We start from the raw sequence: 15,679 nt of genomic DNA, 5'->3' as shown, positions 1-15,679 counted from the left end.
GGTCTGTATCGTCAAGTTCAGACCTTGAGAAATAAATGCAACAAAACATAAACAATGTTGTATATGGCATGAAGACCCTCTCAAAAGATATCACTGCAAATATTTAAGAGCTTGCCTGGTTGCTAGGAATTGCTTTCCAGTTGTGTCAAGTTCCTTTTCGTAGTTGAAAACTTTTTGCTGCTATGTGGCTGGCACATGCTAAAATACCTTTTCCTTATTCATTTGTTGCAATCTTGTCTCCAGATGAGTGCCTGAGGCAGTCATGAACACAGCAAAATGTTTACCTAAACCTTGAATCTCTGGAGAAATTGCCAGGCTTTTCTAATTGAGTGGAAAGTCTCTCCATGTGAACTTTTTCAGGCTCACACAGTCAGATCTGGTTTTCTTCATGTGAGTGAGTTCAGGGTGCTGTTATACTGCTAAGTTAAATACAAAACTCTTGTAACTTAGCACCAGTTCCAGAAATAACTGGTTTTTGTGATGATGGCTTATTCGGGAAAGCATCAGTTGTGGCTAGGTCTGGGTATACTCTGCCACTTCTATCCACTGCTTCAGAAATTTCACTTTGACCAGCCTTATCACACTTTTCCCCATTTACACAAAGCCTTTTTCTTTTGATTCTCTCTAGGACTTGATCATAACAGGTTTGACTGAATGGTATCTCTGACACATATCACAGCAAAGTTAATTCACTTTAACTAAAAGCCCATCTATGTGTCTCTGGAAGGTAGCAAGTGCCATCTGAATTCCAGAAAAGGGAAAAAAGACATTCCTACAGGTTCCTACCTGTTCTCAATGTTGGCTTTTCTTGAGTTGTCTGTCTCAAAGTTTATCAGATCAACAATTTAGCATTTTTGATCTTGGTCAAGTGTTCATCATTGTAAAGCACAGTATTTCCATTTGAAAGAGGGACAGTGAATTCAGTGCACACACAGATTCCTCAGAGATTTGTACACTTATCATAGAATCATAGCATCATATAATGGTTTGGGTTGGAAGGAACCTTCAAAGGTCGTCTAGTCCAATTCCAACGTAGCAAAACAGGGCAGTTGAGCACACCACAAACTTTCCATTCCCGCTACTGTGAATACAGTTATATCTAGTAAAATGACAATAAAAGCACCTGGGATGGCAAGCTTAAAAATTTTGGTTCCTCGTCTCACCAGATAAAAAAAGTTCCATGTATTTCTTCTGTTGACAGTATCTTGAAAGGACCTTTTTCTCTGCAAGTCTATCAAAACCAGTTATACCAATGTTGATCTACAGAGGAAAGTATTAGGAGAGCATGACTTGCAGTTCCTGAGTAGCAGGAGTTATCAGATCTGTTGTTAACCTCTACTGAAGAGTCTGAAGGCCTTCGAGTGTATCACAAGTTATGAAGAGTTTTTGAACTAAGTACATTAACATAAACATTTCTTTAGGTGCCTCAGTTAATCATTTTTTTCAAGATAAGGCTTCAATTTGTAATAATGATAGGCTTAAATTAATGTTTTTTCAGATGATTACACCTTTTTGTCCTCAGATGACTATACCACTAGCTCATTACTGGTTGTAGATAAGAAAAAGAAAAGTACAGCACAGTACTAGAAGTACAGTATTTGCACTAGAATTAACATACTGATGCTGATTCTTTCCTCCATAAACAGCTCTCTTATTTTCTCTCTGCTCATATGCAAAGCTGAACACTTATTCTGACATTTCACCACCCACTTCTAACTTAGATGCGAATATTTAGATATTATCAGAGGTTCTGCAGTGAATCTAGTTTCTTTTCAGAGCTAGAGGAAAAAATAGGTTTTGGTCAAGAGTTCACCTAATGAATGGCTGTTTCATTAATGAATACATTCTTGCACTGCAAATCAGCTTTGTCCAATATTTATGATTGCAGTACGTCTTAACTCCCCAAACCCTGAAAGCAAAGTTAGACAACATTACCTTACTATGCCTGGCTAATATCTGTCTCAAGGCTAATGAAGGTGTGCGAAGGGCCCAAATCCATAAAGAAAACAAAGCTTTCAAATTCAAGATAGGATGTTTAATAGTTTGTTAAAAAGTAAACAGGCTTCTTTTCTATTCTGCAGAACAGTCCTATAGTAACAGTGATCTAAAAAACCCCTCTTTCATCCTTCTAGTTTTAAATCAGCTGATATTTTCTTTTCTTTGGTACCTCAGACCTCTCATGTTCTCAATCCTACCTGCAAGCAGATGATGCCCAGAAGGCAACTGTATTACAGTTGAATTGTGGAAGCCAAAACCTATTTTTCAGCTGTACTTAGCACTGTAACATCCTGGAAAAGAGCTGAATAATATTATTTAAAAACACTGATTGCTACTGTGAGGAATTCCAGAGGAAGCCTTAACCTCTTTCCATTGCCTCCTACAAGTCTGTAAGGTATAAAAAGACAAAGTAAAAAATGTACGGCTTTGATGTTGCAAGACTGTAACTGAATCAGTGACCCAAGGTTCAAGAGGTCACTGAAACAAAGAAGAGAAAAGAAGGAAAACAAAAGCCTCTTCACATGAAACTCCAATTCCACACTTTCATAATGAGTTCTCAGAACAGCCTTAACATCATTACTGAATTGTGAAAAAGAAGCAAATTATAATGACAATTTAAACTGTAATAGACTAATTGCAGCTAAAGTAATGCCTCCTTAGTATTCATATGGCATATTACCAGAGGACCTCAAATTCACAAATAGGAAGCATTTATTTTTCCTGAAGTTGATTTGATTGTTACCCACTAAATTCTTGGGGGAGATTTAGGGTATAATTAAATTATCATTTACTCTTATTGTCCATGAAAAAAATGGAAAAATGCTTATGATGTTATGCATTAGAATGTTCTTATTTATTATTAAAATATTAACTTATGGGTTATAAATGATGCTATAAAACATATATATTATAAAAGATGCTGCTAGGTCACAAATTTTAAAATACCTATAAAAACTTTTTCAAATTATGTCTGCATCAGATCCATGCTCTTTAAACAGACTTTGCTCTACTTGATAAAGGAAGTCTCATATTGTTTCTAGATTCTTTATTAATACAGGATAAATTTTTTTATGCCATATAAAAATTTATGTGCAGAATTTTTCTTATCAGATCCACGTTAATGTGATTTTTTGAAAAATTACAATCTAAAAGTGCTCTCTATTGTCAAATCAGTTACTGTTCTGCAATTTCTAATACAAATGATGGCTTAGAGACATGAAAGAGTTCCATGCATTTCCTTTTGATATTCATAGATAACACTACATAGTGGTGCATCTTATTTGTACCTGAACTATCAGATGGAGGCCCCACTACACTAGGTACTGCAGCGAAGTCAATATAGCATTGGGGGTAATGTCTTTCAGGATCAGTTTCATCAAATTGAGAAAATGTTACGTTGTCATTGCTTACTTCACTGTCGTAGATAGATAACCAAGCTAATTTTACATCAGTATGGGGAGCAGGATGGCAAAAACAGCATGGAGCTCCATTCAAAGTGGTTTATGTCACTTCATGTGAATACACACAACACTACAACTTGACAGAAACTAAAATTATACTTGACGTGTGAGAGGAGAAAAGTCAGTTAACAAAGTGTGAATCCATCAAGAACAGCCCATGAAAGCATACATACTGTTGTAAAATAGTACAAACTGAAAAAATGTGTAGCACATGGGAAGGGATGTAATAAAATAGAAGGCTTACAAGAACACGTAAACACCAGCAGGTTGTGTGCAACATCGACAAAGAGGAAAGCATCAGATTAATGAGCAGCTCAGATAAATTCTCTGGAAGAAAAATGAATATTTATCACTTTTAAGTTGTACATATACGCACCAATCAGTGTTGTGTCAGAGACAAGGTTTCTAAAAAAAAAAATAGAGCAATTAGCAAACCTGTTACAAGCATAGCTAGTAGCTTCTACAAGAAAAAATTATGCAGGATTTTTTTAGTGAGCTGGCATCACTAGAGTAACTTCAGATTACTCAAAAAAACAAGTCTTATTGAGCATAGCTGAAGGCAATGTCATACTATTCTTTTCCACGTTACGTTAATATTGCTGAATTAACAAAGAAAGATAATCTCAAGAATTTAAAAAAATGTGCTAAAATTATAATTCCAAGCAGAAATCTAAAGGCCAGGTTGTTACCAGATGCATTAGTAACTTGCTGCCATTAGTTCAAAATTTAGTTGAGTCACATCCAGCTGGGCAAAGCTTCTTTCCAGATAATAGCTGCTGAATGAACTCTATAAAATTAACTTAACTAGTGTCAGATCCTAGTGGACAATCATCCAAATAAAAGACACTATCACTGCAATAGAGTCTATTATTGGAAGTTTTAGTGAAGAAGCCAAGAACCGGCTGGCCAGCAATATTGGACACATTTTGAGTGAGAAGGTGATACCTCCAGCATAGAGCTGTAACAAGTTACAGATCAGTACAATCCCGTACCTCAAACCCTGTGTCAGTTCACACACAGATGGAGATATGTCTCTATCCTTTTTTAGACAGGCAACCTTAGTTTTTCATTTTTTAAATCTTACACCTCTATGTCTAGATTTATGTTCATTTCATTTTCCCAGCAGTTCAAGAGAAGTGTCTCTTCAGACATCTGTTACATACCAGATATAAAAGCAAATGCAGTTTTACATTATACTGTATTACTAGCTACGGTTCCTTTATGGATACCTCTAATTTCACATCTGTATTAAGTATTTCATATTATTTTTCAGCAGCAGCTAGAGTAGATCAGGAGTGATCCAGCATAGCAAATAGTTTACAGCTTCATCACACAGTATACAGCCAGTCAGATAACAGAAACACTATACATTTGTGGAATGTTGTTTAATAAGTGCTGCACGTACAAAAATGTCTGTAAAGGACTCCAGGCATGGTCTGCCAAAACTCAGACCAGCATTTTAGCAGATTAAAAGCTTAAACATGTATTTTAAGAAATTTCATTGTGGATTTTTATGGAGCACCAAGTAACGTGCTTAACACCATCAAGAAGACAAACATATCTTTATCAGTAGAATCTAGCCAGGATGTGGTGAGGTTCACATTTAAAGTAGATTTTTTCAACAATAGGCTCACAATAAGTGAAAATTAACATTTTCATCCTTGGGAATAGGGTAGAAGTCTTACAACTACTAGCATATTTATTTCAGTCTTATAACAACAGATTCTATAGGATTCAAACTAAATCAATGTGCTTTGGCTTATCAGCTACCACGATTAACTTTTTTCCTAATTAAACTGAAATAATTTACCATACTACATTATGCCTTTTTTAAGCAAATGTGCTCGTTTTTTTCACTCCTGATACAGAAAATAAGCAGCTTTATGCCCAACAGAAGAATCCCGTTTTCAGGAAAGCTTAGTCCAAATGTCTGGACATAAAAGGATGTCTTTTTAGAATTGCACTGTGCAGGTAGCAGCCGTGTTTTGTTACCAAAAAAACTGTGAGCTGCTATTTTCTGTGTTCCTGGGTCCCTGATTCTTGGCTTGAAGACAGTCAGTCCTTTGTACTCTGTTATTACAATGAGGTAACCAAAGAAAGAGAGCCTTGGTTTGAGACTGTCAGCTGTTACTAATCACTGCTCCATGGCTTGCTGTGAATCCCTGCTTGCCTCTCCCTCCTGCTCTGCTTAGCACACATAAAGAAGATAAATTACTCCCTAGTTTCCCTTCAAAAAGCATATTGTTTGGTACATTCCAATACTGTGAGTAAAAGATAGAATAATGCGAAGAGTTAAATGGGTATCTAAACAGCCCCACAGCAGGGTCCTTCTCAGGCAGATGTGAGTTTCAGGAAATCTATTTTCTTACTAGTTTTCCTGTTATATTGCAAACCTAAAAAGCAAATCAGCTATATTTCTCAGAACACTAGAGTATATTCTTGCAAGAAGTTTCTTATAGTACCATAAATATCACTGACACTCAATAAATGCAGCATCTAAGCATACCATAATTATGCATTTAATTTTACTGGGAGGTGTACTACTTTGATGCCTATAAATTATTTAGCAAAACCGAGCACAGTCTGGAGAAGTTTATGGAATTCTTCCCTGCCCCTACTGATAAACACTGTCCTGACACAGAGGAGAATTTTAAAGGAAGAGTCATAGATTGTTATGGTTGGAAGGGATATTCAAAGCTCCTCTAGTCCAACCCCTTGGCGATGAACAGGGACATCTTCAACCAGATCAGGTTGCTCAGAGCCCCGTCCATCCTGATCTGGAATGTCTCCAGGGATGGGATATCTACCACCTCCCTGGGCAACCTGGGCCAGTGTTTTACCACCCTCATCATAAAATGTGTCTACCCTGAATCTCCCCTCCTTTAGTTTAAAACTATAACCCCTGGTCCTGTCATAACAGGCTCTACTAAAAAGTTGATCCTCTTTTTTCTTATAGGCCACTCTTAAGTACTGAAAGGTTGCCAACAAGGTCTCTCTGTAGCCTTCTCTTCTCCAGGTTGAACAACCACAACTCTCTCAGCTTGTCCTCACAGCAGAGCTGTTCCACCCCTCTGAAAATTTTTGTGGCCTCCTCTGGACCCCCTCCAACAAGTCCATGATTTTCCTGTGCTGAGGGCTCCAGAGCTGGACACAGGACTCCAGGTGGGGTCTCACCAGAGTGGAGCAGAGGGGCAGAATCACCTCCCTTGACCTGCTGGACAACGCTGCTTTTGGTGCAGCCCAAGACACAATTTGCCCTCTGGGCTGCAAACGCACATTGCCAGCTCATGTCCAATCTTTCATCCACCGGTGCACGTAATTTCTTCTCTGCAGGGCTGCTCTCAATCCCTTCATCCTGTATTGATACTGGGGGTTGCCCTGATGCAGGTGCAGGACATTGCACTTTACCCTGTTGAACCTCATGAGATTCACATGGTCCCACTTCAGGAGCTTACCTAGGTCCTTCTGGATGGCATCCTGTCCCTCAGGTGTGTCAGCTGCACCACTCAGCTTGGTGTCATTTGCAAACTTGCTGAGGGTGCACTTGATCCTACTGTATCATTGATGAAGATATTAAACAGTACTGGTCCCAGTACAGACCCCTGAGAGATACAACTTGTCACTGATCTCCATCTGGACACTGAGCTGTTAACCAATCAAGTTATTTGTGCATGGAAAAAGCAAAGTAAGATGTGAGCAAAGTTGTGGAATACCTTACAGTGAAAACAATAAGGGTGAAAGTAGCAAATTATTTGAACCTCAAGCTCAATATATTTCCAACCAAGACTGCATAATATATTTGCCTGCTGTATCAGAATGCCATACTTGATGGCCTAGGAAATACTTACTGGCATGTATTACTGCCATATTTCTTCATAAGTTAACAACTACTCTTGATGCACTGAAACCGAGCAGTGTTTCATAAAGTGAAGTTATTCCACTGAAAGAGCAGTATCAGTGATGAATGACAACCAATGGTCTTTCATTATTCATAGTTAACTGAAAGGTAGAAATCACAGTAAATCCATGAGATGTTATTTGTGTCTCTACCATTTGCACCAGTCAGTGATGTTCTGTCATTATCTTACCATGGTTTCACAAACATTTTCCTTCTAATTTATGAACTATGACTAGAAGAGCATGTGTTTGCAGCCAAGAGAATGAAGGGTCAAAAAACATGGTCAGTAACAAAATCTTTTCCCTTAACGAGAGTTAGAAGGGGATGAAGGAAACATATTTGAGGCTGGCACATATTGCATCTATTTGCTAACATATTTTTATGCTGTTTCCATCAAGAAGTATGGGTTCAACAGAAAGAGTACAATGTTCAGTTTGCATTACTTCTGCACATGCAAAAGCTTTCAGTATCACTGAGAGGTATCCAGCATCCACATTCAGGTATATTTCAAGTGTTCTATGAATATCAGAAATAAGTACACATAGCAAGGTTAGGTTAACATCCTCTAGAAAAGTTCTTATCATATACAACCTTTCTCCTCGCTGTGGTAGTGGAGAATTCACAAAGAAAAGTATACATCTTTATTTAAGTGCTTATGTGGACTCTTCTACATGTTGTTAAGTCCAATGTGTCTGTGATTTCTCTGATTCACATATGCAGTGAGATTTTTTCTTACATATAACAGGAACATGTCTGTATCTTCATAAGGGTATATTTTTATGTCGATTTTTTCTTGTTGAAGGCAGTGCTGGTTTGAGTAGCAGTGGCCCTCCAGACCTCTCCTGAACCCAGGTGCTCTTTCACACACCCTTGTTCTCTTCTTGTCATCAAATGGTGAATGGTCTTTGCTCAGGTGCTTGGTGAGAACAACTTAAAGATAAGAAGGCATAAGTTAGGAACGCTTAACTTGTTTTAGCAGTGCTGCCACCAAAGAGCAAAGGCTGCAGTGCAACAATAGGGCCAACTTAAAGTAACGGGAAACTGCTGCCAAAATGGCAGTTTTCTGCCCCCAGATGTGTTCTCCTTTTGTTTCCCTTGTAAAAGTTCTGGTGTTCACATGACATGATTCTGAGACAATTCAGGATGACAAACAAAAACTAACCCTACAAAATCCATGGTTAAGGGTTTTCTGGTGGCAAGGGATGCGACAGGACTACAAATCTGCGAGGCAGGTCTAGTCCTTCAGGAGCCACTCTTAGCCATTTAACTGGCTCATTGAATTGCATTACTTTATCCCAGTTTGGCTTAATCACAATCACATAATTTGGTTCAAATACAACTGATAACTTTCCTGTGAGATATTTGCCCAGTGTTCTTAATGGACCTGGAAAAATTAATAAAATATCTGATTTCTTTAAATTTCCATATTCAAATAAGGATAAGTTAAACTGAGAGTTGGGAGCAGCTTGTCCCATCAGTTCATGCAAAAAGGCCTACAGAGCTATATTTCAGACGTGTATTTATGTAGCTTCAGGAAGTCATTAGCGGTATTGATTTAATATTAATTAACTTCAACAATGCATATAGTTATTTGAAAATGTTATTTGGCATTCTTCTTTGCAATTTTATTCTTTTACTGCTATTAAAAATAATAATCTAGAGTTTGGGCTAATTTTGAACTTGATCTTGTGAAGGAATCAATTGTCAATGTGTTAGATGTTGGTTAACTTTTGTTTTCTGGGAATGCTCAGCACCACTTAGGACATGCTCAGCAGCTATTAGAATAAGGCTGTAGAGCCTAATCACGCTAATTAAACTTGGGTGATACTCCCACTGTCTTTACCTAACCATTGCTTTCCCTTACAATTTTTTTCTCAGCATATTTTACTGTGACCTTGCACAGTGTTACTCATTTCCGCAAATCCTCACAAATACACAAAAGGGGTTGTTCTCATGGTTGCACACTGAGAGTGCTCAATGGCTGCAGGAGGTTGGGAGTAGCCCATTTAAGACTGCTTCATTAGGAGAGTGAAAGACAACCTTAAAGAAACAAAATTAGGACAACACTCCTGAGTCAACAGTTGCCATTGTTGCTGTTCCACCATAGGAGTCCTTAACAACCAACTGCAATTTCCTAATGAAGAGACCACAAAAAATAAACAACAAAATAATTAGCAATAAAAAGTTGCTCTGTACATGATGTTATGTTTTTAAAGACTGATCCCAAAATGTCTGAAGGAAATGTATTTAAAAATTTACATTAGCAAGGAAGTGCCACCAATTAGGTTCTAATGTGTTGAATAGGGAAACAATTCATCTTAATCATAGAAATCCTCTTTTTTATTTTCAGTAGTCAGTACATATGAGGACAAGAATGTACAGCTTGTTCCACACACTCATTCAGAAACGGTTAACATATTGGCAACAACATATAACTATGTCTTCACAGGATTATGGCTTAGAGGCATGCAGTCATACACCCACAGATGGAGCCTCACACCAGTGGCTCCTCAGTCAAGTGCCTGGAGCGGGCCCCTGAACTTGCAGTTCCTCTTGTACTGAGCAGGAGTACTATTGTCCTGTGTGGAGCAGCTGGAGATTTTGGGTTTGTCTAGTTTGGAGAAAAGGAGGCTGAGGGGGGACCTCATTGCTCTCTACAGCTTCCTGAGGAGGGGACGTGGAGAGGGAGGTGCTTCAGTGACAGGACACGTGGGAAACGTTCAAAGCCGCATCAGGGCAGGTTCAGACTGGACATGAGGCAGCATTTCTTTACCAAGCGGGTCGTCAAACACTGGAACAGGCTTCCTGGAGAGGGGGTCAATGCCCCGAGCCTGTCAGTGCTTAAGGAGCATTTCGACAAGGCCCTTAACAACCTGCTGTAACTTCTGGTCAGCCCTGAAGTGGTCACGCAGTTGGACTAGATGATTGTTGTAGGCCCCTTCCAACTGACCTATTCTATTCCATATTTAAAATTTTCATCATTGTGTATCAAAAATAATTTTAAAGAAACTAGAATTTAAAAATATTGTGGGCAAAATGTTACATTATCTTGTTACAAACACAAGAGTTTTAGTATAGGAGAACAAAGAGATAAACTTAATTTTTCCAGAAGTTTTTCAAGGGCAGCATAAAGATTTCAGGAACTTTCATCATGAGAAGCAGTAGCTGAGCATTTCAACTATTTTCAAACTGAAATTATACACAGGCATATATGTATATACTCACATGCACATCTCCTTCCCCCAGTGACAAAGATTCTTGCTTGTTCTGACAAATGATAAAATCACGGAAGGTACTAGGATCAGTCCTAAGAAGTGACTTTTTTTAGGAAAAGGAAAAGAAAATAAATCTTGCTACTTGCCTAGTTCTTCAGTGGCATACTACGTACTGTTGAGTGTAAAGAAAAAGATCTCATTTAAAAACTCCTAGTTATGGTCCCTGATTCAGCAAACTACATCAGTGATTAACATTAAAGACAAATTTAAGTCCAAGAATGCTTTGCTGACTTGGACTTTGCACACAGAAATAGGGCCTCAGTCATACCAGCTGCCAACCAGTTATCATAGGCAGAAACTCTTAGGTAACGTAACAGGAAAATTAGGACATGCTAAAGCTCAAATCTCAGGCTTGACTTGAGGACAATTGCACTGTTCTGCAAAAACATAAGTTGATATACTTAGCTAATTAAAGGGACACAGTGTTCTAAAGTTGTAGTTCTTTTTAGCATAGGCTCTGGGTTTTGGCTTGGAATTTTTTTTCAAACAAGCAGATCCAAAGCTATTATTGACTTAAATGCTAACTAAGGAAAACACGCTTACTGTATTTTACTTTTGATCTGACTGATGACTACTGTACCATTCCTCTTCATTAGTGTGCCCTAATATAATTGAGGATTAAGTATAGATTCTGTACAGTATGCTTTTGATATCAAGAAAATTAAAAACAACAAGATCAACTCTGGATTTGTAAATTCTATAATTCTGTATAATCTAGAATCATAAGTACGATATAGAATTAAATAATTAACATAAACCCAGTAATAGTATAGCAGCTATTCAAAAAATCACTGCATCATTAGTTCATGTTAATTTGCAGAACCATGATCAAGTCCGATGAACAATCAGAACTATCAGATTAACAATTCAAGATTTTTAACAAGTTGTCTTAACTAGATATTTTCTCCTTTTCCCTGCTTCCTTTCTCTATTTTGCCTTCTCTTGCAATTACACCATTATTTACTTGCTGCCTTTCCTACATCATAAAAATATTCCTACTTCTTCTCTAACACCTTTGTTAAAGAACAACTTAGTGCTTTGCTTTTTGCCCTGACATTCTGGAGAACTCCTTGTCATGTCTTCATTTCACCCACACTGTGACTGATTGCTCCCTTACTTCTCAAGAGAAGGAAAGAGTAGGTGAAGGAAGAGGACAAAGGTAAGGGCTTGGGTTTGTTTGCAGTTTTACAGCCTGCCCTCTTCTTTCTTCTCTTCCTTTCCTCCTCCCCTGCCTCCCTCCCTCCCCATCAATACTTAAAAAATCATTCCTATTCTTGTTGTGTACTTGCACACGCTGGGAGAAATTGCAGGCGCTCTGCTACAGGTTGCCGTGACAACTTCAAGGCATCCCTGTGCCTGGGGACTGGTGGCACAGCAAAGTTTCCCAGGCCCTCTGGGGAAAGGGAGGGGAGGAGGCAGAGGTGCTGAAGCCAGCATCCGTGTGGAGGAGAGAGCAGCGAGCAGGATGAAAGGAGCACATACATCTCCCACGGGACAAAGGGGATTCTGCTGGCTGGCTGTGAAAGGACACACAGAGGATACAATGGTCTGTGACACATGAAAGCTTTGGAGCAAACTTTATTGCTTCTCCATTAAGGACCCTTCCAGAGTTTCATTCAGTTCTAAGAAATTATGTCAATATCTTAAAATTTAAAGAGAACAAACCCTTTCATTTTCTCATGCTTTAAAAGCAGATTTTAAATATTTTTTTACATAATTCTTGTTCTTGGTATGGTGGAAGCTTTTGCAGTTTCAGCCCTGAACAGTACTGAGTGTCCTTCTTGTGAGTTTCCTGAGTTCCCACTAACATCAGTGGGAGGGTGGGCTGCCCAGCAGCACCCCAGTAAGGGCTCTTTGAGGTGAGGCCTTGCTTCTCCTCATACAGCTTTTGTTCATACTTAGGCCTGTCATCCCTCTGCTTTGAATGCTTGCTGCTACACACACCACAAGTGGTTAGAACTCAAGAAGAGAGGAATTGCTGTTCCCTACTGTCAAGCTGAGAAGCCATTTATATGATGGCAAGATCAGGAATGATACTGAGCAATCTAAAATAAGAGGCCATGTAGTCACAGCCAGTGTCCATTATAGGAAGCCAAGCTGGAAAGCAGCTTATAAAGAAAAGAGCATGACGACTCTTGTTTCCTGACATATCACTTGCACATGGTTCATCACTCAGTCCCAGAATCAGTCCAAGAAAAAAATGGAATCACAAGCTTTAATCCTTCAACACAGCAATCTTTAGTTCTAAGATATGCCCTACACTGACTCCTAGTGAATTTTAGAGTGTAGGAGACTCAACCTAGTATCAAGTGTGAAGTACAAAGAAAGATCAGGCTTGGTTAAAGCAGTAAGTGTGTCTGCCTGTGAACCGCCTAGACTGACAGTGCTCAGCATCTGGTCCTTAATCTATAAGCTGACAAGGGTAGGATTCTGGGAACTGACTGATTTAACATCTGTGCATTTCCAAACCATCCTAGCAACCTATATAATTTGACTTTTTCATGTTGAGGATGTAAAACAAGCTTAAAGCTGACCTTAGCTAAAATGAAAAAAAACATAGCCCATTCCTGCTACTTTAGAAACAGCAAGAACATGAAACAGTAACTTAAATATACAAAGATAAAGTTGGGTTTTTTAAATTATACTTGATTTTAAGTTACACACTGACACTTTAAAAATAAAAATTATAACAAATTCTGTCTGATATAAACATTGTGAAACTCAGTAGCAGATCGAAAATTCTAAAAAAATTATTGACTTTATTTTTATTCATTCATTAATTATATTTGCATCATTTTGCATTTACATTGTTTTGAGGAGTGCAAAAAAACTATTCAATCCTACATCCACTGATAAGAGGCTACAGTACTTCTTGTTTGCAAAGATAATAAAACTGTTCATTACTTGGTAGTATTTACCATTTTTGTCACAGAATTTCAAAACATAAATGTAAACTTACCACAAGCACTATAATCCAGTTTTATAGATGGGAAAGCTGAGCAGAGAAATGAACGATCAAGTGCTTCGAATGTTGTATTTCCATTTCGAGTTTCTTATTGTGTCAGTAACAGTTTTTTCTTCCAATGCAAAGGTACATGTATATCAAGCAATTCAGGTTGCAAATCTAGTGATCTCCCTTTGCAATTTGTTTTGTGGGTACAAATCTTACTGTCTCTACTTGCTTCTGCTGAAAGGACAGGCAAACACTAGCTGAAATGAGAGAGTAAGTATGAAGCATGTGATTGGTTTTATACTTTGAAGATTTGATCAGAGCCTGGAACACAGCCTTGATCTCAGTTACATCAGTGACTAACATACTTTCACTGTAACTCCAGTAGCATGTGTTTTCTCCTTTAGAAGACAGACAGAAGTACAATATATTCAAGAAAACATTTAGTTTTGCCAGGTCATGATTCTCATTTTATGTTTCCGTATTATTTATATTCATGTAGTCCTGTTGCCTCATTTCGAATGCTTTCTCCTCTGAGACAAGTACCCAGAGTTGAAGGTGGTCAACTTTCATCATATTTCGTATGTTCAAAGATGGCATCTAGATAAATTTGTGGGTAGTCCAGAGAAGTCTGAGTTAGACAGTGCCATATAGGAGTCCATAGGAGGAGATGATAAAGCAAAGAGAACCTTTCCTGGTCTTTTTTTTTTCATTTTGTGCTTTGAAAGCTTGATTCCAACAAGAAGCATGAGCACTGCTTTGAGACAAATGGTTTACCTGTCCAGATGAAGTATGGGGAAGTTATTGACTGCTTGAAATTGTAAGGAGAAGGAGTAAAGGGGCATTTTAAGGAGAAGAACACTGATGGCACCTGCTTGGAAAGAGAAAGAACATTTCCAATTCTGACAGTCCTCATGAGACACTCCTTCTCAGAGATTCAAAGCTTTTTCCCTGGCAGAACTAAACCTTCATTTAAAAACCACAGTGCAGCCCTGTTGGTGTAATCTGATGAACAAACACTTCAGCAGATGCCATAGGGAGCACCCTACTATTCACATTAGGTCAGAAGCATTAAGACGAGCCAAGAATTAGGATTAATGTCGTAAGTTTTGCAAAGCTTATAAAAGACTCTAAATGTTTATTCATACAATAGTAAGGGTTTTCTGAAACAAGCTAACAGCATTTAATCTGTTTAAAACTCCCATGGCTTGGGACAGAGGTAAACTGAGGTCATTTCACTAGGGACTGAAGAAAACTCTTCATGCACATTAGTCATAGCAAACATTATCAACACTACTTAAAGGTACTCTGTTTTCTTTCTTACTATGACAAATTAGGTGCAGTGTATTTTTAAGCCACATTTTTCAGACTATGGTAACTATGCTAATAAAAAAAAATGAATTGGCTCCCTGGAATACAGGAAATGCCACACTGCATAAGACCAATAAACTTTGCGTTTAACAAAGTGTTAAGAAAGCACAGAAAGCTGTAACTCTTTTAACAGAAAATTATGTAATAACAAGCATAAGGGGTGGGATGGGAAGACAGTGACAGTCTGAGTGGCAAAGAGGGCCAACTTACCTTGGGTAGCTTTAAATGTACTGGTCATCAAAACTCTTCTCACTAAACGATTTTTATCATGCTGAGATTATACTCTTTACTCACAACTGTATGAGGTGAATGTCCTTCTGCTTAAATTTACTAGGAATTGCTGCCCTGGATAGTAAAGCATCAGGAAAGATGGGAGTCCGAGCAGTAGTCTACTACATGAGTACTACGATTATTGCTGTACTGATTGGTATAATCATTGTGGTCATCATCCACCCTGGGAAAGGTACTAAAGAAAACATGCACAGAGAAGGCAAAATTGTGCAAGTGACAGCAGCAGATGCCTTTCTTGATTTAATCAGGTATGGCTATGATATTGCACATTTTCTGTACCAATAGCAATGACAGTAATATTTAGATTCACATGAGAACAAAAATAGAGATTTTTAGACAGTGACTGCATAAACTAGGCAAGTTTCTTCCAACTACGCAATACCAATGTCTCTAACTGCTACAACACTACAAAAGAATACATGGATTTGTTCTCAAA

General features: G+C 38.1%; 1 protein-coding gene across 1 annotated transcript in view; it reads left to right on the top strand.

Moving 5' to 3' along the window:
- SLC1A3 (solute carrier family 1 member 3) overlaps positions 1-15,679 on the top strand; it is a 64,879-nt gene that overhangs the window by 28,238 nt on the left and 20,962 nt on the right. Inside the window, exon 4 of the mRNA XM_082074811.1 lies at positions 15,287-15,491. Coding sequence (XP_081930937.1) covers positions 15,287-15,491 — 205 coding nt within the window. The remainder of the gene's footprint in view (positions 1-15,286; positions 15,492-15,679) is intronic.

The sequence above is a fragment of the Streptopelia decaocto genome, assembly GCF_964273445.1.
Source record: "Streptopelia decaocto genome assembly, chromosome: Z".
Classification (NCBI taxonomy): Eukaryota; Metazoa; Chordata; class Aves; order Columbiformes; family Columbidae; genus Streptopelia; species Streptopelia decaocto.
This window is presented reverse-complemented; position numbering and strand designations above follow the sequence as displayed.